The 25,761-nt window shown below is 33.4% G+C and overlaps 1 protein-coding gene and 1 long non-coding RNA gene across 2 annotated transcripts; one reads left to right on the forward strand and one right to left on the reverse strand.

Moving 5' to 3' along the window:
• Positions 1-12,314: 12,314 nt before the first annotated feature.
• LOC143080980 (uncharacterized) lies at positions 12,315-13,963 on the reverse strand. Its single transcript, XR_012979833.1, has 3 exons — positions 13,935-13,963; positions 13,218-13,432; positions 12,315-12,771 (listed from the first exon to the last, which is right to left on the reverse strand). It is a non-coding gene; the product is annotated as an uncharacterized LOC143080980 (long non-coding RNA).
• Positions 13,964-16,802: 2,839 nt separating this feature from the next.
• Positions 16,803-21,130, forward strand: LOC143080981 (uncharacterized). The gene is made up of 2 exons (XM_076257207.1): positions 16,803-17,215; positions 19,985-21,130. Exons 1-2 carry the CDS (start codon positions 16,990-16,992, stop codon positions 21,004-21,006), a joined length of 1,248 nt encoding a protein of 415 aa, XP_076113322.1. The 5' UTR covers positions 16,803-16,989; the 3' UTR covers positions 21,007-21,130.
• Positions 21,131-25,761: the final 4,631 nt, after the last annotated feature.

The raw sequence follows: 25,761 nt of genomic DNA on the forward strand, positions 1-25,761 counted from the left end.
TCATCTCAGAAATTATATAAATTATTACCATCAGTATTACAAGACTAAGGATGCATTCACATCTCTTCTGTTATGGATACGGTTGTCAAATTCTGAATATAAAAAACAAATAAGTTCCTTTTGTGGCATAACTTTATTCATATAGATTATTTCTCCTACATATCTTTATATATTGATTTCTTTACTCTTTAGTTCAAATTGGAATCTCAGATAAGCATCTGGTACTTTAAAACCTCTCCTTTCTGTTCCATGCCTCTGGTCGAAATGTGTACTTCAGAATAATTCCTGACTGTCAGCTGTATAGCAGAACTTTCACATAACTTCTTGATAAAACTGCTGTCTATCTCCCTCTTTGACACTGCAAACAAAAAATCGAACAGGCAATTAAAGAGGGGGTTGCAACCACATGTTTCCCGTACAAACGGATCCGAACTAAGAGCTCTTTCCCAGATCTGCCACTGGATTTATACATCAGATGCATCACAAAATATAAACATGTTATTAAATATACTAGAATATGAAATAAAGAAAAATATAAATCAAAAATGTTGAATTATCATTTATGTCTACGAAACCACAAGATCCTACTTAATTGGCCATGTTTTCAAATCATATCAAATGTTTTCATTGGTCTTCACTTGTTAGAAAAATGTACTGAAGTTATTGTTAGCTAAATTATCAATGTTAGGTTATTGCATATTCTTCAGAGCTGTATCTTGAACTAATGAATTGAAAAAGAGCGGATGGATATACGTACTAAACATTTTTCTGTATTTTCAAAATATCTAACAAACATGTGAGAAAAATTAGTTTTAGAATACGAAATATCTCTCTCATTCTGTAAACAGATATTGTAGGATTGTAAAGGTATTTTGGTGTTTTTAAAAGACCCCCCCTTTTTTTTTGTAATATACACCACAAAAAAAAAAAAAACCCAACACCATTTAGTTAGGATAAAGAACTAATAAACGATAGTCCTATAATGTAAGGCTTTAGAGTTTCATATCATTTACATTCAACATGTTTACCGATTTTTTTTTACTATCAATGTTGAACCGTTAATTTTTATCGGATTTTTTTTAACTACCAATGTTGAACCGTTGAACCGTTCAACATTGATAGTAAACAAAAATTCGATAAAATTTTTGATTGTAAATGATATGAACCTCCGGTCTTATATTAAAGGACAATATATAAGACTTCTGAGGTTCATATCATTTACATTCAACGGTTTTATCGGATTTTTTTTTTTTTAACTTTGAACCGTTCAACATCAATAGTAAAAAAAATCGGATATAAAAACGTTGAATATAAGTGATATGAACCTCCGACGTCTTATATAATAGCACTACGGTAAATAGAATAATTAAAATTCAGTTAATTGAGTGTGGGAGGCTATTTTAATCCACTTTATGAGTCTGTATTATATAATGTTACAATGTAACAAACCTATCAAACACACCGTGAACAATAACATTATCTCCCCTGGAAATGCCTAACAACAAGACACAAAAAACTGCTACCTTTTTTTGCCCTATATCACATAATTATGAAAACACATAACATAGATAGGGAATACTGTGCTTGTGTACACGTTTGAATGTGTAGGTGGCACACTCAGAACGATCGTCTCTAGATTTTTTTTAAAAATTCGTCCCGGCCTTTCCGGGTTCACGTAGCAACACGTTTCTTTCCTTTCCAGCTATTCCTGATTATGAATTAATCCAAAACATGCATTTATCCCAAAGCAACAACCATTAAACAACTCACCTATACCGATGGTGATCGTCTAATTCCTAGCTGATGCCTTTAATCGTACCTTTCTTGACGACACCCATCGTTGTAGCGTCTACCATTGGAGGTAGCGAAATTACATGATTTGACAGGAGAGCGAAATAAACAAGGGGAGCAATTTTATCGAACCGCATTCCGGACTGGAAATTAATTATCGGTTTAAATTTAAAAGTTTGTGTCAGATCACATAGGAAAAATAACAAGTCGTGTAATATAACGTGTTTTACTTCTTTATGGAGATGTTGGAAACAAAACAATCAAAACACGTGTGTTTCTACAATCTATACAAGGATTATATAGTTTATGCATCTGCAATTGGTGCAAGAATTCCAATGTCAATCGTGTCGTGACCAATGTCATGCTTACACAAACAAACAGGTATATCATGACAAACAAGTTCATGACTGTCATTGAAAGGGATATAACTAGGATTTACAAAGAACACTTTACAATCATTATTCACCTTTTATTTTACCTGTCATTTTCTTATTAATAGGTTTGTTGTCTCTTTTCCTTTTTTAGTTGTCAATTGTATTGCCCGGGCAACCGGCAGACATCTTGTAAAATGCAAGGTCACTAAAATGTTTTAAGTAACAGGTTAGTCGGCTTAAATAATAACATCATTAATTTTCACTTGCTAACAAAGTAAGCAACAATGGATTTATAACCGTAAAATTATAAGATTATACTTTTATTTCTACATCGTATTAGAGAACAGGTTTCATTCGGAAAATGAGGTTCAAAAAGGTTCAGTTAATAACTACTCTGTTATCCTTTTATTGATGTCAAATTATTACGGCAAGTTGTAGTTTTTGAGTCTGAAAAAGAGGAGACAATTGGTATGATCAGTCCAGTAACGAAGCCGACTAACTTAAAAGTATTTCTTTGAGATGTAGATGATTTTGTCGTTTCTAAAAGTAAGACAAAATGTGATAATGAATGTGTTTATGTAAACAATTCATTACATTATATTAGTCTTTTCATTTGTCATTTTTTAAGTGGAACCTCGGTGGCCGAGTGGTCTTAGTAGTTGCTACTGTAATCAGTGGCCAATCAACACTGAGGGAGGGTGTTCGTATACCGCTCAAAAGGCCAAATAAAGTACGAAGTTGAAGAGTATTGAGGACCAAAATTCCTAATAGTAGGTGCACTCGGCTCAAATTTTAATTGACTAGAGTTGTCAGTTTCCCTATCGAAGTTCAATGGTTTTCTCCGGGAACTCCTCATTCCTTCACCAAAAAAAACTGGCCGCCACGAAATTTAAAGTGACGTTACAACACCAATAATCAATCAATTCTTCTTATTATAAGTAATTTTTTATTTTTATCAAATTTTGTTTCATTTTGTTGTTACCGATAATAAAATTAATGTCTCGTTCCATGTTGACGGTTTTTCATTTTTCAATTCAGCAGTTTTGGTCCCTGAATGATTTGAAAATGGCACCTGATAAAATTAGGACGTTTGAGACAGTCCTTTTAAGATATCAATATGTTGTCTACAGATGTATGTAAATTAGATATAATTAAATATAATTAGATATCAGAATGAGATTTCTTTTTATTGTAATTCTTAACCAGTCGCATTATTCAAATTATCAAAAAAAAAAACTCGTAATACTATCAGATAGGTGACTATTCGAATTCTATGAACATTTTGTACGAGCAAATGGAGGTTAAGACTAGTTTAAAACTTGATTACCACTGTAACAACTCAACACAAGATGACACAGAATTTAACAATTATAGATCATCGTTCAGCCTTCAACGATGAGTAAACCTCATATCGCATAGTCAGATATACTATAGTATTTTAACTTTTGTTGTTCAAGAGTTATTGGCCTTGGTTGTATTCACAATGACACAAATAAACGATAGTGTCTTGCTTGCATTTATTCATACATAAAAAAAAACCCTCTTATTTCCTTTAAAGCAAATCAGAATCAATAAAAGAGATCACTACGGAAGCCGGTTAGTGTCAGGTCGGAGTTTTATTTCTTAGTCGTTATAGCAAGATAGATTAGCTAAGTCCAGTGGCAGATCCAAGGGGATGGTTCCGGGGGTTGAAACCCCCCTTTTTTCGACGATCAATGCATTTGAATGGGGACATGTAGTTGGGACCCCTTTTTTGTCCTTCGTTGGGACCCCCCTTTTTAAAATGGCTGGATCCGCCCCTGAAGTCATTATAACAAGTTAGCTAATAAAAATAAAATTGAGAAAGGAAATGGGGTATGTGTCAAAGCGACAACAACCCGACCATAGGGCAGACAACAGCCAAAGGCCACCAATGGGTCTTCAATGTAGCGAGAAACTCCCGCACCCGTAGGCGTCCTTCAGCTGGTCCCTTAAAAAATGTATACTAGTACAGTGATAATGGACGTCATACTAAACTCCGAATTATACACAAGAAACTAAAATTAAAAAGCATACAAGACTAACAAAGGCCAAAGGCTCCTGACTTGGGACAGGCGCAAACTCAAACCTCGTAGAAATTTAAACGCATAACAAAACGCACATTAAAATTCAGTTCAAGAGAAGTCCGAGTCCGGTGTCAGAAGATGTAACAAAGGAAAATAAATAAAATGACAAGCTAAGTCGTTTGTATGAGTTATCTAAGTTGTTTGAACGAGTAAGCTAAGTTGTTTAACCGAGTTAGCTAAGTCGTTAAAACAAGTTAGCTGAGTTGTTATAACGAGTTAGATAAGCTAAGTCATTATAATAAGTTAATTAAGTCGTTAGAACGACAAAAAATAAAAACTCCACCCCGACACTAACCGGCTTCCATAGAACACAGCTGCGCCTCGAAATTAAATATAAATGTTGATTAGCGGTCAATCTAAACTAAACATCAAAATGGAAATATTGAGAAAAAACGGACTGCATAGTTTTTAATTGCTTAGTTCAAATCAAATTGTGGCTGCCCCTTGACTGCCCCTGAAATGCACGACTCGGTGACACCGCCATGGTTAACTCATTATATGACATAAAACATGCGATTAAATGACTTAGATTTGTTTACAGACACCGTAAATCGTCTACTCCCCGTTGATACATACAGTTGTTTAGTATTTGTTTATTATCAGATAAGTTGATAGAGATTTCATGCATATTTAAGTTATAGTGTTGAGACCTCCGTTATAGGTTGATAACCTTGGAAAGTTAAATATGATTAACGAGGGATTTCAAATATAAAACAATATTAAAACAACCATGAACGAATTTCTCACCTTTTAACTTTCACTTTCTTATAAAATTAAAAATACATGTCAACGTAATAAAAATCATTGTTAGACATAAAGCAAAAAGAAAATTAAGACAATTTCTATACCTAATTAATCCCACCGCACACATTTCTACATGCATAAACCAAACTGGAATAAAATCTTGTCGATTTACTTATTCCTTTAAAACTGATCATCATCCCTTGGTGCTCGTTGTTTCTGTGTCTTAATATTTTTCCTTGTCATCAAAAAGTGTTTGTTATTTCTTTGCCATCAAAAAGTGTTTTTTGTTTCTTTGCCATCAAAAAGTGTTTGTTGTTTCTTTGTCTTCATTTGTTTCTTTGCCATCAATAAGTGTTGTTTCTTTGCCATCAAAAAGTGTTTGTTGTTTCTTTGTTTTCATTTGTTTCTTTGCCATCAAAAAGTGTTTGTTGTTTCTTTGTCTTCATTTGTTTCTTTGCCATCAATAAATTTGTTGTTTCTTTGCCATCAAAAAGTGTTTGTTGTTTCTTTGTCTTCATTTGTTTCTTTGCCATCAAAACGTGTTTGTTGTTTCTTTGTCTTCATTTGTTTCTTTGCCATCAATAAGTGTTTGTTGTTTCTTTGCCTTCATTTGTTTCTTTGCCATCAAAAAGTGTTTGTTGTTTCTTTGTCTTCATTTGTTTCTTTGCCATCAATAAGTGTTTGTTGTTTCTTTGTCTTCATTTGTTTCTTTGTCATCAAACAGTGTTTGTTGTTTCTTTGTCTTCATTTGTTTCTTTGCCATCAATAAGTGTTTGTTGTTTCTTTGTCTTCATTTGTTTCTTTGCCATCAAAAAGTGTTTGTTGTTTCTTTGTCTTCATTTGTTTCTTTGCCATCAAAAAGTGTTTCTGTTTCTTTTCCATCAAAAAGTGTTTGTTGTTTCTTTGCCATCAAATAATGTTTGTTGTTTCTTTGCAATCAATGAGTGTTTGTTGTTTCTTTGTTATCAATTAATTTGTTGTTTCTTGACCATCAATTAGTGTTTGTTGTTTCTTTACTATCAGTTAGTGTTTCTTGTTTCTTTGCCATCATCAAGTGTTTGTTGTTTTTTGCCATCCCTTAGTGTTTGTTGTTTCTTTGCCATCAATAAGTGTTTGTTGTTTCATTGCCATTACTTAGTGTCTGTTGTTTCTTTGCCATCAATTAGTGTTTGTTGTTTCTTAACCATCAATTATTGTTTGCTGTTCCTTTGCCATCAAAAAGTGTTTGTTGTTTCTTTGTCATCAATTAGTGTCTGTTGTTTCTTTGCCATCAATTGGTGTTTGTTGTTTCTTTGCCAATACGTAGGTGTTGTTGTTTCTTTGCCATCAATAGTGTTTGTTGTGTCTTTGCCATCAATTGGTGTTTGTTGTTTCTTTGTGATCAATTAGTGTTTGTTGTTTCTTTGCCATCAATTAGTGTTTGTTGTTTCTTTGCCATCAATTAGTGTTTGTTGTTTCTTTGCCATCAATTAGTGTTTGTTGTTTCTTTGCCATCAAGTAGTGTTTGTTGTTTCTTTGTCATCGCTCGGAGTTTTTTTCTGTCACCACTTCGTGCTTGTTGTTTCGTTGTCATCAATTTGTAATTTATCTCATCCTGCATCCACCACTGTATATCATTATGAAGTTGATTTAAGCTTGTGTTATCCACATTGTAGATTTCTTGAAGGCAGTGTGCAACGCGACTGTTTGAGTTCCATTTTGTTTATCTTTTTTTTTTAATTTCATGGTTCTTATTTCTTTATTTATTTTTGTTATTATGTTTTGCGTTATTTCTCTTTTTAGATTAATCGTTGGTTTCTGTTGTGGTTTTGTTGATTTCTGTTTTTGCTGGTCGTCTGTAATTGTTAAAGCTACTAAATTATACGATTGTTGACCTTTTAACCTCCTATAAAACCACGTAACAGTACAATAGTCGTTTTATTCATACAATTGTGATTATCTTCTCTCGTGTGTTTCACGACGCCAGTGTTGTAGTCAGCACTGTTAGACTGTATTTCACGACGCAAGTGTTGTAGTCAGCACTATAAGAATACAGTCAGGACGGATCGGTACTTTTACCGATCGGTAATTTTAACGAGATCGGTAATTTTACCGATGTTGTTAAGTTTGGTCATAAACCCTTATGTGTATGTACTTATTTTGTTACATACTTGACAAATGATCAATAAAGAGTGTTTTATGGCGTTATTATTGTGTTATTACTAGCGATATTAGCGTAATTTGGGTTTTTCGAGATCGGTAATTTTAACGATCGGAAGTCGGTAAATTCGGCGATGTTTACCTTCCGGATATCGGTAATTTTAGCGACTTCTGGTAACAAATTCTTTTAAAAATGTTTTCAATGACGAAGGTTCAAATATTAAGTGTTATTACTGGATATCACGTTTACAAGAAGAAACAACCAATTGGAACTGTGTGCAAAGTGTTACAAGATAGAAGTAACGTCCATGACCAAGAAAGTTTAGTGGTATTAAACTCTGACAGCCAGACAATTGGGCATGTGCCTGCAAAACCAGTGACCTTGAAGTCTACACTGAATGAAATCCTGGATATTGCATGTTCTGCAATTGAAATTAAATGGTGAGACTAGCTATGAACCCCAACACCTTTTGCTATTACTCTTGATATACCCTTCACATATTTTAACCTTGATATTCATCTCCCTATCATATAATGTGCCTTAAAGGGTGTAATAATACACCAATAAAACATAACAGAAATAGGAAGATGTGGTGTGAGTGCCAATGAGACAACTCTCTATCCAAATAACAATTTATAAAAGCAAACCATTATAGGTCAATGTACGGCCTTCCACACATAGCCTTGGCTCATACAGAACAACAAGCACTAAAGGGGCTCAAAATTACTAGTGTAAATTCAAAAAGAAAAACCAACGATCTAATCTACCAATAAAAAACGAGAAACACTTGTATAAATTACATAAACAAATAATGCCTCTTATACATAAAGACATGGCTGTTGTTCCATACTACCCCAAAAAAACTAATTTACACCAGGTGTATAATGGATTTTTAATGTCTGTAATGCATAAGACTTTTGTTCCATATTACACAATAAAGAAAACAGTTTATACCAGGTCCATAATGCCCGAGTAATATGAAGATAGGACTGTTGTTCAATACTACACCGAACTCATTGGCATAAAGTTTACTAAGGGAAAGGTCAAATGGAATAATCAAACGGAAAGTCAATTAAACAAATTGCAATATCAAGGGGTAAAATTCCTGCCGATTGGCCATTATTATCCCGTCTTACTTTAAAACTTATACATGTATAAACTTTTTTGTAGTGAAATTATTGGTACACCTACCTTGGCATTTCCTCCTTGGGTGAATAATCCCAACAAACCTGGTGCTGTCATCCCATGCCGCTATACCATTAAAATACCAGCCACAATAGCACCAGATGTGAAGGACATTATGTGTAAACATCTTGGATATGACTTGGTGAATGACATTGTCAAGTTTCATGAAGTTTTCACACCACCAACATCACCATCGCATTATCCGGATTCCCCTGACTGGAAGTCAATGACACCCTGACATTTTTTTTTTTTTACTTATAAATATATTAAAGATGTAAACATATAGAGCATATTGTTTGTTTTTAATTGTAGATGCTGTAATATATGGCCACCAGAAGATCGTCATCACTTGTCAGGTCGCATGGGAAGTTTGTTGCAAAGTGTGGTTGCTTAAGTCACGATGTATTTGATTCAAGCTCATCTTGTTCCTTGTTGCAATCAAAAACTGTATGCAGGAGATTTTCGTTTTTGGTATTAGTTCAAAAAAAGTTAATTTCGCCAAAGAACAAATATGTGTGTAAGGATTGTTTAGACTACTCACAACACAATTTTGTGCAAACATCAGTTTTAGAGAGTAGTTTTTCAGAACTAAATGTAAGTGGGGCAACTGACACTGACAGTATCACATTTAGTGACCTTGATTTTTCTGATGTTATTTTGCCTGATAATACTGACGTTTTGGACAAGGAAACCATTGAAGATCATAATAATATAGACCTTGAAGGCATTTTAAGACAGTTATCCTCTCTTCATGAATGGTCAAAGATTGATGATAAAAGTCGCGGCCTTTTGTGTGATATTGCCACAAAACTTGGTTCCTTAATCAATCTTGATCTTTATGAAGACGGGAAAAGTTTACAACATGATTACAGGAATCAAAACTTAGACAAAAATGAGTGGGTGTCGCACCGGAATCCCCTTCTTCTCAATTTCTTACAGTCTGCGACTGGTTGTGATAAGGCCAGTACTTATGGAAATGTTAAGAAGTTCAATGCATTTACTCATTTACTTGAGCAAGTGTATTATTCCAGAAATCTTAAACTAATCACGCCATTTGCCTTCCAAAGAAATGTAGTTTCTTATAGTCTGACCAATTCCAAAATATGTACAAACTTAACTGGCAATTGGGAATCTTCAGGGTGCTACTCATCAGTACATGACTACATATGTGCAGATGCAGACCCAATCAAGTGTCCCGAAGGTTATGTTCACTGTGCAATAGACAATAATCAGAAGGTAGGGAGGTCATCAGGTCGTATAACTGAAGGGTCAAAAGTTCCAGTTGATGTAAGCACCTCGGTATCTAATTTCAAGATTTCTGACAACACAACATTCCATAATAACGAAAGTTTTGCACCTTCAGCGTGGCAGAATTTCGGGGTAGGTGCTTTTGGCATTATAGTTGATAAAGTCAATGAGTATGAAAAGCAGTATGTTGATATTTTCAGACTCTATCGTAACCAAATGATATCTGAACTCTTGAAAGAGGTTAGTGGAGACCAGATCCAAAACATACATTCATGCCATGACTATGTTGATATTAGTTTACGTCAAAAAGAAATGGGTTTGAATAACAATGTTTGCTGTAAATGCAATTACGTATATCCATTAAGTAATCGCAATTGTCCTAATTGTAATCACGATCCCAAATACAATCCTCTTGGTTATGATCCGTATAAAAGAACGCCATCTCAACATTTAAAACACCCACCTACGGTAACTGTAGGTGAGCCCTGCATGGTAAATCCAAACAATGAGGAAAAAATAGGTATAGTTTTGGAACATTTACGAGAGGTGTGCAACATTCCAGAGCAACGAAAATTGCTGGTAGTTTGGTCTGATGGTATTCCATACTTGTTTGGGATGCGACTCCAGCAATATGTTTACGTCTGCTCTGCATGTGAAGAGTTAGTTGATACGAGAAAGGAATCTCTAGATGACCATACAGCTAAACATAACCATGATGATAGTATTAACTTTCATAGAGCTTTTTCTGATTTTATATTTAGACCTGGACCGGGTCATATTGAACTTAATATGGCAAAGTGTCTTCTTAACTTTTGTTGGCCTATTCTTTTACCAATGGTGTCTGCTCTTGGTTTTAGGACGAAAAAAGCTCTTGATGTCGTGAAGCGCGGAACTGATCATCACCGCTCAAAACATATCTTGTTCACATTATTTGATGCTTTATCACGGGAACTTTTGGTAACTCATGTAAGAAATTCTTTAGAATCTGGCACGCCAGTTTCTCTTGAATCGTTCAACAACTGGGTAAGAGACAGTGTAGTTGACCCTAATTACCTCTACTTGTTTGACATGTGCTTTACATTTCTTCTTGCGTTCAAATTGTACAACGAGGGCATTCGAAAGAACAATCACGAAGTCGTCATGGCAGCCAGAATATTCTTTGCGCCCCTTTTCTTTGCAGGAAATCATCCCAAGTACCAAGAACTTCATTTGCGAGATCTATGTGATCGAGTACAATACCCCCCAGAGCTGGCTTCAGAAATGAAAAATACGGAATCCTTTTCCGTAAGCGGAGAATTTAATAAGGGACAGGGGGCAGACTTTGTTCACGAAGAAACAAACAAGTTCATTAAGTCATTCCTGCCCCCTGGGGTTCCTAATGCTGAAATATGGCAAAGAGTTTGTCGTAAGTCTGAAATGCTTAAAAATTTGAAAGATAAGTGTTGTAGTGACCTTAGTCAGTCTTCTCGATATAGACTTCCACGCATGGACAACGAACAGTTAATGATGCAAAGACAGGTTAGGTCTTATCTAGCTGGACCCTGTACACCAAAGCCGCATGTATCACTGAGCGGAGAGGTACTTGACAAGCATTTGTATTCTTTCAAGTCGACAGGGAAGAGAAATTATGAAGCATATAAATCAAATCTTGCTACTAGTGATACGTACAAAGGTGCTGAACTTGAGCCAGTGTTCATCTTGAAAGAAAGTAGGGTTGAATATGAAAAAATTGATAACAAAACAAAATCAGAAATATTGCAACAAATTAACAACCTAGTTGATGTGATGCCAGACAATGATTGCCAACAAACACTTCGCGCTAAATTAGGTACTCTTAAAAAAAATGTCAAGAAAGTCGAACTGATCGAACTCTACTACGAGATGTGTTCTGAGTTAGAGGATCAGTTAGCTGATGAAACTGTTCCAGAAATTGAAACTGACAATATTGACACTGTATGAAGATAAACAAGCAAAATTCTGAGTACAAACCATTGATTCGGGGCCATGTTTCTTATTTGTTTTTCGTTTTTCGTTTTCAATGTTTAGTGTAGTGTAGTTAATACTAACGTTTGTCAATTTCTTGCTTAAATTTGAAATGATTTTGTGTTCGATTTTGGGACTCGTGTTAAAATTAAAATATTTTGGTTGATGGTCCGAAATTTGTTAACAAATATAGGAAGATGTAGTATGAGTGCCAATGAGACAAATCTCCATCCAGAAAACAATTGTAGAAGAGGGACGAAAGATACCATAAGACAGTCAAACTCATAAATCGAAAATGAACTTACAACGCTATGGCTAAAAATGAAGAAAAAAATCCCAGACAAAACAATAGTACACATGACACAATATAGCAAACTAAAGAATAAGCAACACGAACCCCACCAAAACCTAGGGGTGATCTCAGGTGCTCCAGAGGTGTAAGCAGATCCTGATCCACATGTGTCAAGGTACGGCCTTCAACACGGAGCCATTGCTATTAGAATATAAACACATGGTATCAACACAGACGACCTTAAGCTTCTCGAAATTATAAAATGTAACATTGCTACTTCTCACTATTCACCTAGATATGTAACAATGACATATTCTGGTCTCCACCATGTTTTTCCTTAGATGGCGCTCCGGTTATAAACACTTCTTTCTTGTCAGTGAATATATAAGCCAAAGAAGAGAAGACAACTTTTTACAAATTTAAACCTTTTTAATGCTTTAACAACTATTAAAATTTAAACAGAACAAATTAAAAATTAAAACAGTAATATATTAAAAACAAACAGTAATCTAACAATATATATGCATAAATGACTCAAACTTTAACAATATGTTTTGGGCAAAAAATTCTGTCTTTTGCCCACTTGTTCAATGCTTTCAGTCCAGCTGCAGTTGTTGGGTAATAAATACACAGACATCTACAATGTACCCACCAACTGCAGCTTTTATGAGAGCATTGAACCCAGTGGCTCAAGAAATCTGCATCTGAATTATATACAATTGAACAGATGCCACATTTGTCCTTTTTAGCGGCCTGAGTGACTGTGTTTGTGTTCACCTCTGCTAATGGCAGAGGCTCCTTAATGGGGCTTGCAGTAATTGCATCTGCTTGCTGTCCTGGCTCAGCTTCAGTCTCCTGTGTATGGTCATCAACTGCCACCAGTTCAGGAAAGTTTGTTGATTCAAATGCCTGAAAGTTTAACATAGTAAATGAAGCCTGTGTGACTGTAAGACAGGGTTGAAAACCAAAGCGTTATATAAATAGAAAGGTAATCAATGACAAAAGACAACTCAGGAACTGATCAGACACACAAAAGCAAACAATAACATTTAATATTGAAATCTAATTTTCGCAAATTGGCAAGTTAAAAGTGAACATGCAAAGCAAAAATAACACGCTACACAGTATTCTGTATCCAACGCATTAGTCGCAGTATTCAGAACTTGACATCATCATGATATCTGTTAAAGTATTTTGTTTGAAAGTAATATCTTAATGGTGTGAAGTATTCAAGCTCCTCTGTATGTATATGTTCGGGTTGTTTGTATCATTACAGATTTAATATGGCTTAATTAAGTTGAAGATAATAATATATACACATTCAAAATAAGATGATTATTTCTTAATCAAATCACCTTGGATTTCCCATTGTGCCAGGTGGGGATAACTATCACCTTCACATGGGCCCCAGTTGAGGTGTGCAATTCTGATGCTTTCTTCAGCAATGTCTTGGTCCTAATGTAGTAGGCATCACCTCGGCTCCTACCCTCCCTTGTCACTGTTGTTTCAAACTTTCCTTCCTCTGTAAAGTTGCATTTTTGGTATTTTTTAGTTCTACTTGTTGCCATATCTACAAATTTACATATTCTGTTAGGGACTATATTCTTTTGATTGTTGATTGTTTCAACAAGAACCGATGGTTTTCAATATGTTCCTGGACCCCACCCCCCTTTTTTTAAATTTCAACCTTTTTATTTTAAGATTATAGGATATACACATAAGAGACATTAATTTGCACTTGGACATATCTAATCATTACATATATCAGTTATATAAAAATATAATTTTTCTTCTTTCATTGTTGAACAACCAATACACCAACGTATCCCAAAAGGCCCAACAAATTGTGGTGCTCCATAAAAGGAGGATGTGTTTTACAAGAGTGTATCCATTTTGAAATGATGAAGCATGGTGACATAATCTGAATCTTGTCTTTTGAATATTGTTATTAAGTCAGAATAATTTTACAGTAGTATTTGAATCTCAATTTTTTGTTTATGCTTCGATAGATTTTGAAAAGCTTCGGTAGAATTATTCATCAGTATATGAACTTTCGATAAATAACAACTCACTTTGTTTTTGATGCTGACACTTTGTTATTGAATGAAAAGAAAGAGCGCGTCCTTGAAATCGTTAGTTTTACCGATGCTTGGTCGTTAAAATTACCGATCTCGTTAAAATTACCGATCTCGTTAAAAGTACCGACCCGTCCTGACTGAATATGCTTCTTAAAGTTCCCTCTTTAATGCCATAGACACGGTATGTCACCGCCACTCATAAATTAACAGTTTCAAAGCTCGTTGATTCATCAAAATGTGATCAATAGGGGTTTCAATAATTTAAGTCTTGGATTAATCTGAAGAGTAAAACAGGTATGTGTAGAAACTCTAACTTATCATTATTTCACTAAAATCCACCTGTTTAAAGAGAAATCATTTAGCCAACACTCAATACCATATACCTATTTAGATTACAATCAGTTCAAAGGCTATACCTGCAAACGGTTCTTATCCAGTATTAATAGATGTGTATTTACCAAAAGTTAATCGGGCAATTAACGTTACGTAGTTAACACTTGTTTCTACCTGTTACGTGTCAACAATTATTTTAAGATTTACTAATTGGTGGATCAAAACTTTAAATACCCAATTAAATTGTTACTTTTGAAAAGGTTTTCTCAAGACCGTGCCTTTTAAGAGGGCTTTTTCAAAAGAAATGCTGGCTGATATATTTACACAAGTCATATATTTCTTAATTAAATATTTGTTTCTGAATACCCAAATGTTGTGAAAATTAGGTACTGAAAATGTGCCCTCCTTTTGAAGTGGAAACCCATTGTCAGAGTTTTCATAAATACGATTTAAACTATAACTGGGACGTATATATAAATTAATATATTAGTCACAGACTAAAACTAAACAATTTATAAGTTAGATAAAAAAAAATCAAATGGATTAGTTTACTGGAAAATTTCGCCAGTTTTCTGTGTATAAAAAAAATGAGTTTGATTAATTAATTTATTTATTGTAATATTCTTTTCTTTAATATGTTATTCAATTCGTCTGATTTTGATGCTCAGCTTGATAAAAAAAAATGATAAAGCTAAAATTGTGTAAGAGATTCGAACGTAATTGTTTTATTATAAATATTGAGAGTTAAGTGGTAGCTTAACGTTGAGTTCAGTGGCAGATACTTCATGAAAGTTCAGAACGACTTTGATAATAATATCAAATTATTCTGTCAATAATGTTATATATACTGCGTTTCTATTTGGTCCTTTTTGATGGATTGTTTAAAAACAACAAATATTTGTATACATAAAGAGGTAAGATTAGGAATATTTTATCATGTTATTGTTTATTACCAGGAGCAGAGATGAAACTAACCGAAGCGCAAATATCTTTCTCAAAATAACATTAAACTGTTTTTCAATTATTATAAATAAAAAAGAATATAATTTATAACTAAATATTATTTTTTTTTTATTGTAATCAATAATTTATACACATTATACTTATTATAGTCATATAATTTTTTGTATAATTTTTTAAATATTAAAAATATATAATTTCCAAAATACAGAAAAATGATTAAAAATGTATGTGCGTATGAAATAGTCGAATGACAGTGAGAATAAGCAGACAAAACTATTAATTACGAGACATTAATTACAACCAGACTAATATTAAAATGATTTCTAAAGATTTGAAATGTGTTACAAAACCTGGGTATGGATATAATCTGTGTCAATATACTTATTATTAACACACACTTGTTTTGTAAACAAATACAGTGTATAAAACATGTATATAATGTCAGTTTGTGTACACTTCTAGTTTTCGCTCTACTGTGACAACGGAAATGTCCAGAGTAAGGTGATAGGTCATGGGGGATCAGTAACAGGGAGAGGTCAAATTGACAGGAAGATGACACTTGTGTAAACATTAGAAGTCACACTTTTATGTTTAAATATTAAACAGACTTACGAAAAATGGGGGTGATGGCTTAACAAATACGATAGAACGAAATAATCGTTGATCTAGGCACCTTCTAGAAAGTGTTTTCATATTTAACGCAGGCTCGAACTAACGTTACCATTCTATTTAAGAAATTGTGATTAAGATGGTATTATCCCACTTGTTTCTAAATAGTAATCAAATATGCCACCCCTTATTTCCATTTGCAAATTTTCTTAGCCTTCGCCTTTAATTGACTTTTACAATTAATTATTGGGGTTTTTTTTGGTTTTTTTTTTGCAATTTTATATATATATATAAATATTATCGTATGCACAAGTAAATTCTCGGATGTATCGCAAAACGAACGTTCTGTTGATAAACGTCTTATAGTAAAAGATCCGGAATATATAATATTCTCAATATCTTCTAAAATATTATTCAATTAAAAATTTAATACGGATTTTTAAGCAAACATTATAGACGGACCTTTTTCTGACTTTTATTCCCATATTTATTACTAATGAGAAGTTAATCACAAAAATTATGTTTTGAGAAAAGAATTATAAACACATCTAAATCATTATTTAGCAAGGTTAAATGCCTCCGTAATTTGATTTAAAACAATTTTATTTCAAATATTTTATAATTTCAATATAGAATATAAATTTATAGTTAAATATTTCGTTAATGTTAGTATATAATTTATAGAAGAAGATTTTAATCGATAATGACTTGCGTGTTTTCCTAACAAGGCAGAATAAATATTTTCTTTTAAGGTAAAACACCTGTTACAAGTGATTTTATCTTCATTTGTAAAGGAAGATCGGTTAAAGTGGGCGGAGTCGAAAGTCAAAACGTCGTTAGTGATTGGCCGCCGGCTACAACTTAATAATCACTTCTCCTTTGTGATAGGTTAACTATGAAAGCAGCTTTATTTCACGCCGTGATTTTCCATACATTTAAAAAAAATTATTTAACTGCTGATCGTCTCAAACCCGTTCAGAAGTTGTAAATTAACTTGTTTCGGTCATATTACTTTAAAGATATAACCAATTATAGTCACCTTAGAGCAAGTGTTAAAAACATTTTAAAACCGTGAAAAACTATTTGATTAGGCATAAATGGGACAGTTTGTGAACTTCTGATAAACTTTTAAATATACAATATCATGCCGAGATCTTTCCTGGTGAAAAAGCGAGAATTAGATGTAGGAAATCCGTCACTACCAGAAATGAATTTTCAATCTTATATTAAAGTGGAAAGAGAAACAAAAAGACAAGTGGTTGATTTTAAAGACTTGCCCTCGCAGTTAGAAAAGGATGCTGATAGGAACAGACTTCTGATGGAAACAAAAGTGGAGTTGGACGTCAACTGTAACCAACTCAGCAAGGATGGTGAGTTACATTACCTTTTAACCTATTTGATGATACATTTTTATCCAAACGCAAAGCCATTTGAAAAATAAAATAAATGTTTTACAATATGTTATAAAAGCGAATACAATCGGATCTTGGTGGTAGGTAAGGTCTCTTGTTTTGTTGAATATTTTTTTGGGGTAATTCCTGTTGTCTTTTTAAGGTACCAAGTAAATGCACCAAGATAATGATCATATTTTGCTGCAAAATTAAAAATATGTCATATTTGCTTTAAACAAAATTTTTTTGTGGAGTATAGGGGTATGGACTTAATCGACAGCATATAATATATATATATATATATATATATATATATATATATATATATATATATATATATATATATATATATATATATATATATATATATACCGGCTATATATATATATATATATATATATATATATATATATATACCGGCTATAGGTCGACAGCTATTCTCATTCCAGATCTGTGCGTTGTAAAAAGTCACAAATACAAGTATGTTTATTCATAATATGGAGATTAACAAGACCTACAAAATATAAAAAAAATATATTCCTTATTCAAAATTCATCAAAATAAAAAAAAACATCTTGACACACAGCCATATTTATAGTTATAATTTCTTAAAATGCTTAAGTTTGACAGAAACTACCATAAGCATGTATATCCCACAAAAAAGCTAAACTTATGCATTTTATCAGAAATAGTTCATTGTGAAGTACAATATAAAAAGAATAAAAATTTGAAGCTTTGTATAACTTTTTTGTAATTCTCATAATTGTTATAAGCACAACAGCATGAACGGATCACGAGTAATTAAACTTATATGTTTCTGTTAGGATTGCAAACAGAAGCCAGAAGTGAAATATTTGCCACTGGATGAGACATAAACCACAATCAATCAATTTGTTTACAGCAAAGAAGGTTCACACATAAATATTACATATATAAAATATAAAGATTATTTATTTATTTATTTAAAACAAAAATTAAATGCATCAATGTATATTTTGATTTATCACATTAATACAGGGAGAAGTGTGATCAATGAGGCAGCAAACCAACGGAATAAACTAAAATGCATCTAGAGGTCATCGGTCCAATGTCATTGTCAACTTTCTTATTCGATGCAGGCCGTTAGTTTTCGTATTCTAATTGTTTTACATTTATCATTTCGGTGCCTTGTGTAGCTGGCTGTATATCTTTTTACTCATTGCTAAAGCAGTATACTGCGACCGAAAGTTTCTAACTTCTTCGTCGTTAAGTCTCTAGTAGAGAGTAGTCTCATGGGCTTCCTAACTATATAACCCAAGGTTTACTTGAGAATAGAAACATATGGTAATTCCTTGACTACTCCCCGGCTCCTGTAGTAAAACACTTGCTTATGAGTGGCGTATGTGAAATATATAAATCCGATTCAGGTCGGAATAGCAATATTAAATCCGAACCCTGAATGCATATAGGAAGACTACCAGACTCTCTTGCACGATTAAAGAGCCCTAGTATCGACTACGCAAACATTACAACTATATTAATACAAATAGGCGAAAGATACCAAAAGGAACATTAAAACTCGTACATCAAAAACAAAATGACTATGCAATGAAAAAGAAACAACGAAATGAATAACAACAGTAAACAAAACATACAATCATACCACCTCGGTTTATTTTTATGAACATTGAACTATAAACTCTATTTTTTCAGTTGCCGACAATCTAAATTTTACACCTATAATACCGACCGAGTTCCCTTTTATAACATACCTTTGGGATTTATCGTTAATTTCCCCCCGTCCGACTGATCAATATGAACGAAATATTTGCAACTGGACGTTAAGCCAGCAACACTCAGTCAATTTGTATACACCATATTTGCTACTGGACGTTTTAGCGAGCAACACTCTGTCAATTTTGATACCCTATATTTGCCACTGGACGTTTAGCAAGCAACATTCAATCAATCTTGAATAAACCATATTTGCTTCTGGACGTTAAGCAGTTATTAAAAGTGACTGAATATTGACCTTACTATACAATGTGTATAAGCCCCATTTATACATGTTTGCTACCTGTTAAACAACGCTTTGTAAACAAACTGTTACCGCGTTAAGAACGTTTAAGCCTTTACTGATTTATATAAAATATGTATTTGACTTTCATAGCGACAGGTGCAGCAAAAATAAAACTATACTAACTAATGGATTTCCTCTTAAAACAACGGGTTAAATCTGACGTTTATTTCATACTGGAAGTTAAATGAGACGGAATATTGGCTATAATCGACAACTGATATTAAATCAAAAAATAATATCCGAGATTGGGATCGTAAAAATATTATTAACAAGTTTCGGAACAGGTTGTTCAGTATTAGTTGTACTTTAAAGTTTGCTCATTGATCGAGACATTGTCGAGAACAAAACGAATAATTGCTGTGTGCTTCAATGTGTCATGGAGAACTTCATGTTCAGCTCGGTTGTATGTCTGTTGTTTTAGGGATTTTTTGTGTCTTGACGCTTTCCCACCCTTTTTTCAATACCATTGCTAGAAAACATCTAGCTCGGTTTTATGTTTGTTATTTTATGGGGTTTTTTTTGTGTCATGACTCTTCCCCACACCCTCAGTTTCAATACCATTGCTAGATAACATCTAAGTAGCCGTTGGACATTTTTAATAATATGATATACATTTTAATATCGCAAATGTATTAGTAATTGGAATATCTAAAAAAAAAAAAATAATAATAGATAATGCTTTTTTCCAGATTGTAATACCGGTCTACAGATTCCTATTAATTTAAGCAGACGAGGAAATGTGAAGACAGATGGAGCTGTCGACGATATGTGCCAACGATCCTCAGAAGTTATAGTTCCGGTTTACAAAGAATCAGATCGAGTCTTCATTAGAACTCCGAATGAAAGTCCGACAAATATTTCGAAAATCAGTGAACTGTTTCCATGGCAAAATGCCGTATTCCCTGGTTATCACCCACAGTATCCTCCCTTTCTACCACTAGGTTTGAGATTCCATGGATTTCCACCTGGACTCCCGTTTCATAGCATGCAGGAAAACTTGCCATTTAAGTCTTTTCCAGATCCCGTGTCATCTTTTAATCCGATGATGAATGGGTTTATCCCGAGGACACCCTTCATGCATAATGGACCATTCCCTACACAGTCTGTCAGGGAAAAGTTATCAAAAACAGAACATAAAGACATAGACTCAAGTATATCGGGGAAATTAATGGATTCAGCATTTGATCCTGTCATCGCAAAATATACATCTTCGTTAGAAAGCAAAACTATTGAGTTGGACCTGTCCTTTAAGAGAAAGAACCGAGAAGGAGAGCCAACACGATACCAATGTGATGGATGCAATAAAAGTTACTCAACTTTCAGTGGGTTATCAAAACATAAACAGTTTCATTGTACTAGTCAAGTTAAAAAGGAATTTTCGTGTAAATATTGTGACAAGACTTACGTATCGTTAGGAGCACTAAAAATGCACATACGTACACATACACTGCCATGTAAATGTAAACTTTGTGGGAAAGCTTTCTCACGACCTTGGTTGCTTCAAGGTCACATTCGAACCCACACGGGAGAGAAACCATTTCGATGCGACCATTGTGGTCGAGCGTTCGCCGACAGATCAAATCTGCGCGCGCATTTACAAACCCATTCGGACATTAAGAAATACAGCTGTAAGTCATGTAGTAAGACATTTTCACGCATGTCTCTATTGTTGAAACATGAAGATGGCTGTTGTTCATTAATGCAACATTGAAAAATATTTATGTGCCAAAGAAAAGTCCCGGTTTTCAGAAATTATGAGACATAAAGTAGTGCTGTTCTTTTGTTTGATATATAGAACACCGTTATTTATTTATTGGAAAATAAAATAAAATTCAAATGATTTTGTGGTTCCTTCACTTATCAGAACATTGAGATTATAAGTGTTAAACTTTCTATATATGCCCGTTCCACTTCACGGGAGCCTGTAATTAGCGGTTTTCGTTGGTTTGTATCTGTCATATTTGTTATTCGTTTATTGTTTGGTCATAAATCAGGCATTTTGTGTTTTTCTTTTAGAGTTGTTCTACATTTTGCTATGTCGGGGTCTTTGAGATCACCGAAGACCAAACTATGACCCATACTTGTTTAAATTTATACTCCAGTTATACTATGTCGGATGGTTGATTCCGGCACTGTCAATAATACTAAATCTCCTTATTTTGTATAGGAGAAGAAAAAGAAAGATAGATACTAATGGTACTTATATAATTCGGACAGTTTCAAAAATCAAAAGGAAGTATTAAGGGAATCAAAGCACAACTAAAATATTCGGCTAATCTGTTTTTCTCTATTTGGCATTGATATTCTGAACCGAGATGTTTTATTCCGGCACTGTTAAGAAGTTGCTGTATAGAATTTGCTGTAAAGATGAGTGACTTAATAATAACTTTAGTGATAGATATTTTCATTGCTGTTTTCAATTCATGAGATTGCTTAATATTTACTTTTTGTAGTTTTTGTATTTCTGAGTTCCAATTGTAATACAACGTGGGTTCATTCTGATAAACCTCTGGAACGTTTTCTGGGAAGTGATTTTTTCAGATTTCAAATGTTTGGAGCCTTTCAATGAATTGAAAAATTAGAAAAGTCTTATAACGCTTTCACAGAAGATAATTTTACACTTCGAATGTTACACAATATGTTTTTAGGATGAACCAAAAATTATGTTCAAGTTTGAAGAGTGAATTTTCATCCTTTTGACATTATACACACATACAGTTAAAATTCGTAATCACAAAAACATTTCACCATGACATTATTTCAAATTATAAAATTTCAAAATTACAAAATAAAATTATACAGTTTATCTTATATAACATAAGGGCAGCCACTTAAAAGTAAACAAAGCAAGATACAAAAATATAAGCAACGATATGATCGGTTCTTGGTTGTCGTTTGATGAGCTTAAATGACCAGTGGCAAATAATATTTATGTAATAGAAAGGAAACAATTAGCTTACACGTAACAGGTATTGTAGTTGTGTTCTAATGTTAAATGGATAAATGTACAAATTTTTTTTTTTTAATGTCAATATCTTCTGATCATTAAAACAGGTATAAAGATACAATCTCTATATTTATTAAGATGAATCAAACGGCTTTCGATCTTTCCTGCACCTGTTTCATGGATGAAGATTATAAACTGTGATCGTGTGACCTAGGAAAACATTGCGGACAATTAAGTTTGTTAATTTTAACAATAATAAAGGCGCATTAGTCCGCGTGAATACAGCACGTGCCCAAACTGAACCGCCTTCCAAGTCCGTGTATTAAAGCGGGAAGACTTTCACAACATAAAATGGATAAATCTTCTTAAATGTTGAAAACGGAAAAAGTAATTTAGTTTAACTTATTGTTTGTTCCTCTGTATTTAAATTAAAAATATTTGCAATTTCATTGTACTGGAAAATTGTAGAGTATTATTGTTCAACAAAAAGACCGAAAGCCGAGAGCAGGTGTACATTTGCAGGTGGATGGTTATTATAACGAAAGACAGGTGATTTCAAATAGCTGAATTTCAAATTATATGATCCTTATTTCACTCATTGAAAAAATATTAGAAATTTAAAAGGCGCTCTCGTGTTTGTTTGCTTGATAAATGTAAATTTAAAATGTTGACCTCAAGCAGGTTGTTCGAATATTTTCACGAGATTTTCTAAATGAAAGAGTTTTTTTAATGGAATTTTAAGAAACAATTACATTGAACTTTAAGACAAGAACTCTAAAATATGTAATCACAGTAATTAAATAAATCATTCCATTTGTTTAGAGTGTGATAGTAACTTAACGCTCTTATTTTTTCGTTAAAATATATTTCTTCACGACCGATTCCAAATGGTTGTTAATATTCGGAAACATAAATCGGGTTATTCCGGTAAATTGCAGAAAACAGTTTTATTATATAATTGTGCAGGTGTTCTATTGATCTCTGGCGACAAGTGTATTTAAATACATAAGTAATAAGTTAGACTGATGAAGAGTCACGTCTGACTATTGCACCGCTCATCAGGTGGGATTTTATTATTATCAACAGTAGTTACTATACAAGCATTTGCTTGCAAAAAGCACCCCGGACTCTTTTTTATGAAATAAAGTACCACTGATATGGAAAGCTTGAAATAACCTCAAGTCTAGACAGTTTGTGAATTAACACTAAGTTCCGAAACTGACAGAAACATTTAGGAAATTGACATGGTTTTTAAAAAGGACATTCGTATTTGACGGGGCTAATTATATTACACGGTGAAATTATTTTCAGGAAGCACTTGGTACAATGCATACGATGTATGACACAACTAACAGAAAATAACGCATATATGTATAACTTGTTACTAAATAAATACAACGTGATTTTGTCCATTGCTGTAACTGTACAAAAATCACGTAATGTTGGTACCTGCATGATGGATAGTTGTTTCATTTGTAATCAAACGGCACCTCCTTATATCGTAAATGTCATTTAGAACAGATAAAATCTGGATCTGATATCCACGTAGGAATTATGTTCCTAGGGTATTGGATCCAGGTTTTGCCTACTCACGTAAAAACTTCATCAACTCGGAATCGGATTCCGCGGCGGATTTCGGGTCAACAATGGGTCTTCAACACTGCAAGAAAATCCTACACATGGAGACGGGCCCCTACACACAAATGTGTACTTGATTAATCTACATTGACTAGAGCATGTTTGTGTTTGTCCCAAGTCAGGAGCCTCTGGTCTTTGATAGTCAAGTATGTTTTTTTTTAAGTTTTATTCAATAACATTCTTCTGAGTTTAGTGCGACGTCAATTTTCACTTTTAACTTTATAACATGTTTTTGTTTAGGGGCCAGCTAAATCCAGCCTGCATGTGGTGTTAAAGACTTATTGATTAGTTGGACTGTTTTCTACTCTTTGGTCGGGTTGACGTCTCTTTGACAAATTCACCATTTCTATTCTCAATTGTCCATAATGACTGTCCATCAGTGTTCACAATTTTTATTAAAAAGTTTTGTTTTAAAACCACTACAACTGATCTATATATAAAAGTAACACCCTCTCCCTACTTTTTAATCATTAATTTGGCAATGGTGAAAAAACCCGTACACCGGAACAAAATACAGGAAAAAAAGTAGAATTTATTTTTAATATCTAATTCTTTTATTATATTTATCCTGCTAATTAGAAATTCGTCCTCTATAAAATAGATTTAGCAATAATAATCCTTGGAGTTACGGTTAACTACTAGTATAATTAGTCTAGAATCTATATATTTCCGTTGGAAGATTTTTTTCGTTGAAGGTATTTGCAAGTCATTACAAATCTAGTAAAATATGTGTCCGTGTTTAACACCTAATTATATAAGTATTTAGAAACAAATTAACTTTTACACGCAAAAAACAGGTGTCTATCTCTGTGTGTGTATTAAAAAGATCCACCTTTGAGAATGTGTCAATGATGAGATGTTTCGTATGGACAATCATCAGATTTCAACAAACTACTTCGTCCTTCAGTATCGGATTCTGTTTCACAGGTGTAATTTTAATTCAGTTTATTTAATTTAATTATTTATGGGGAATGAATATATTTTTGTTAACTTTCCCTTAAATACTTCAAATTTCAAAACGACTCTCACATACCGGATATTAAAATGTGTAGACTTTTATTATACACCAAACGTTTGCTTTGCATGATTAATGCGTCAACGAACACGGTTTTCAACATAAGCAACGTTTCATTTCTTCATTGAAATTTTAGTACAATTACTTAGAATTTTAAATTAGTTGCGAACAAGTGTAATCAAATGTATTTGTGCAAAGAATTTTTTTGAAATAATTTTCAATTTAACTCTGAAAACTTTTTATAACGAAATCCAAATTTTCCTGTCCTTTAACCCTACTTCTGTCGCTTAACCAAACTTGACACAATATGGTGATAATCGGTCTATTCAAACGCAATGAAGAACGGGATTACAACTGAAGCAGGTGCGACACAGTTCTCCTTTGCATAAGAGTAAATTGCGGTTGCGCAACACTATATGAACCCGTTCGGTTATATATTTCAGCATCAGAGTTTCAGAAAAGTTACGCCAAAACTCCTCACTTTTTATTTGGTTCACATAGTAGCCAGTAAAGGGTATATTTTGATAAAAGGAGAATACACGAAGACGGGGAATTTGAAATTTTCAGCTACTATAGTATTAATATATAATATAGTAACACAAAGGTTCCTGGTTCGATTCCCGCTGCGGGATGAAAATGTCAGGGACTGAATTTTTGGCTTTCCCTTGACACCATTTGGGAGTATGGCCTTGAGGAAACGATGATAGTCCTTCGGAAGGGGACGATAAATGGCTGACTCGTGTTAAGAGAGAGCCATATCTCTTGCACATTAAAGACACCCTTGTAGACTTCGACAAAGAGTAGGCTAATACCGCTACAAGAAACCCGCAAAGTGGATAGGGATTAATATAAAGTTCAAAACTTGT

Source organism: Mytilus galloprovincialis, chromosome 6, assembly GCF_965363235.1.
Source record: "Mytilus galloprovincialis chromosome 6, xbMytGall1.hap1.1, whole genome shotgun sequence".
NCBI classification, from domain to species: Eukaryota; Metazoa; Mollusca; class Bivalvia; order Mytilida; family Mytilidae; genus Mytilus; species Mytilus galloprovincialis.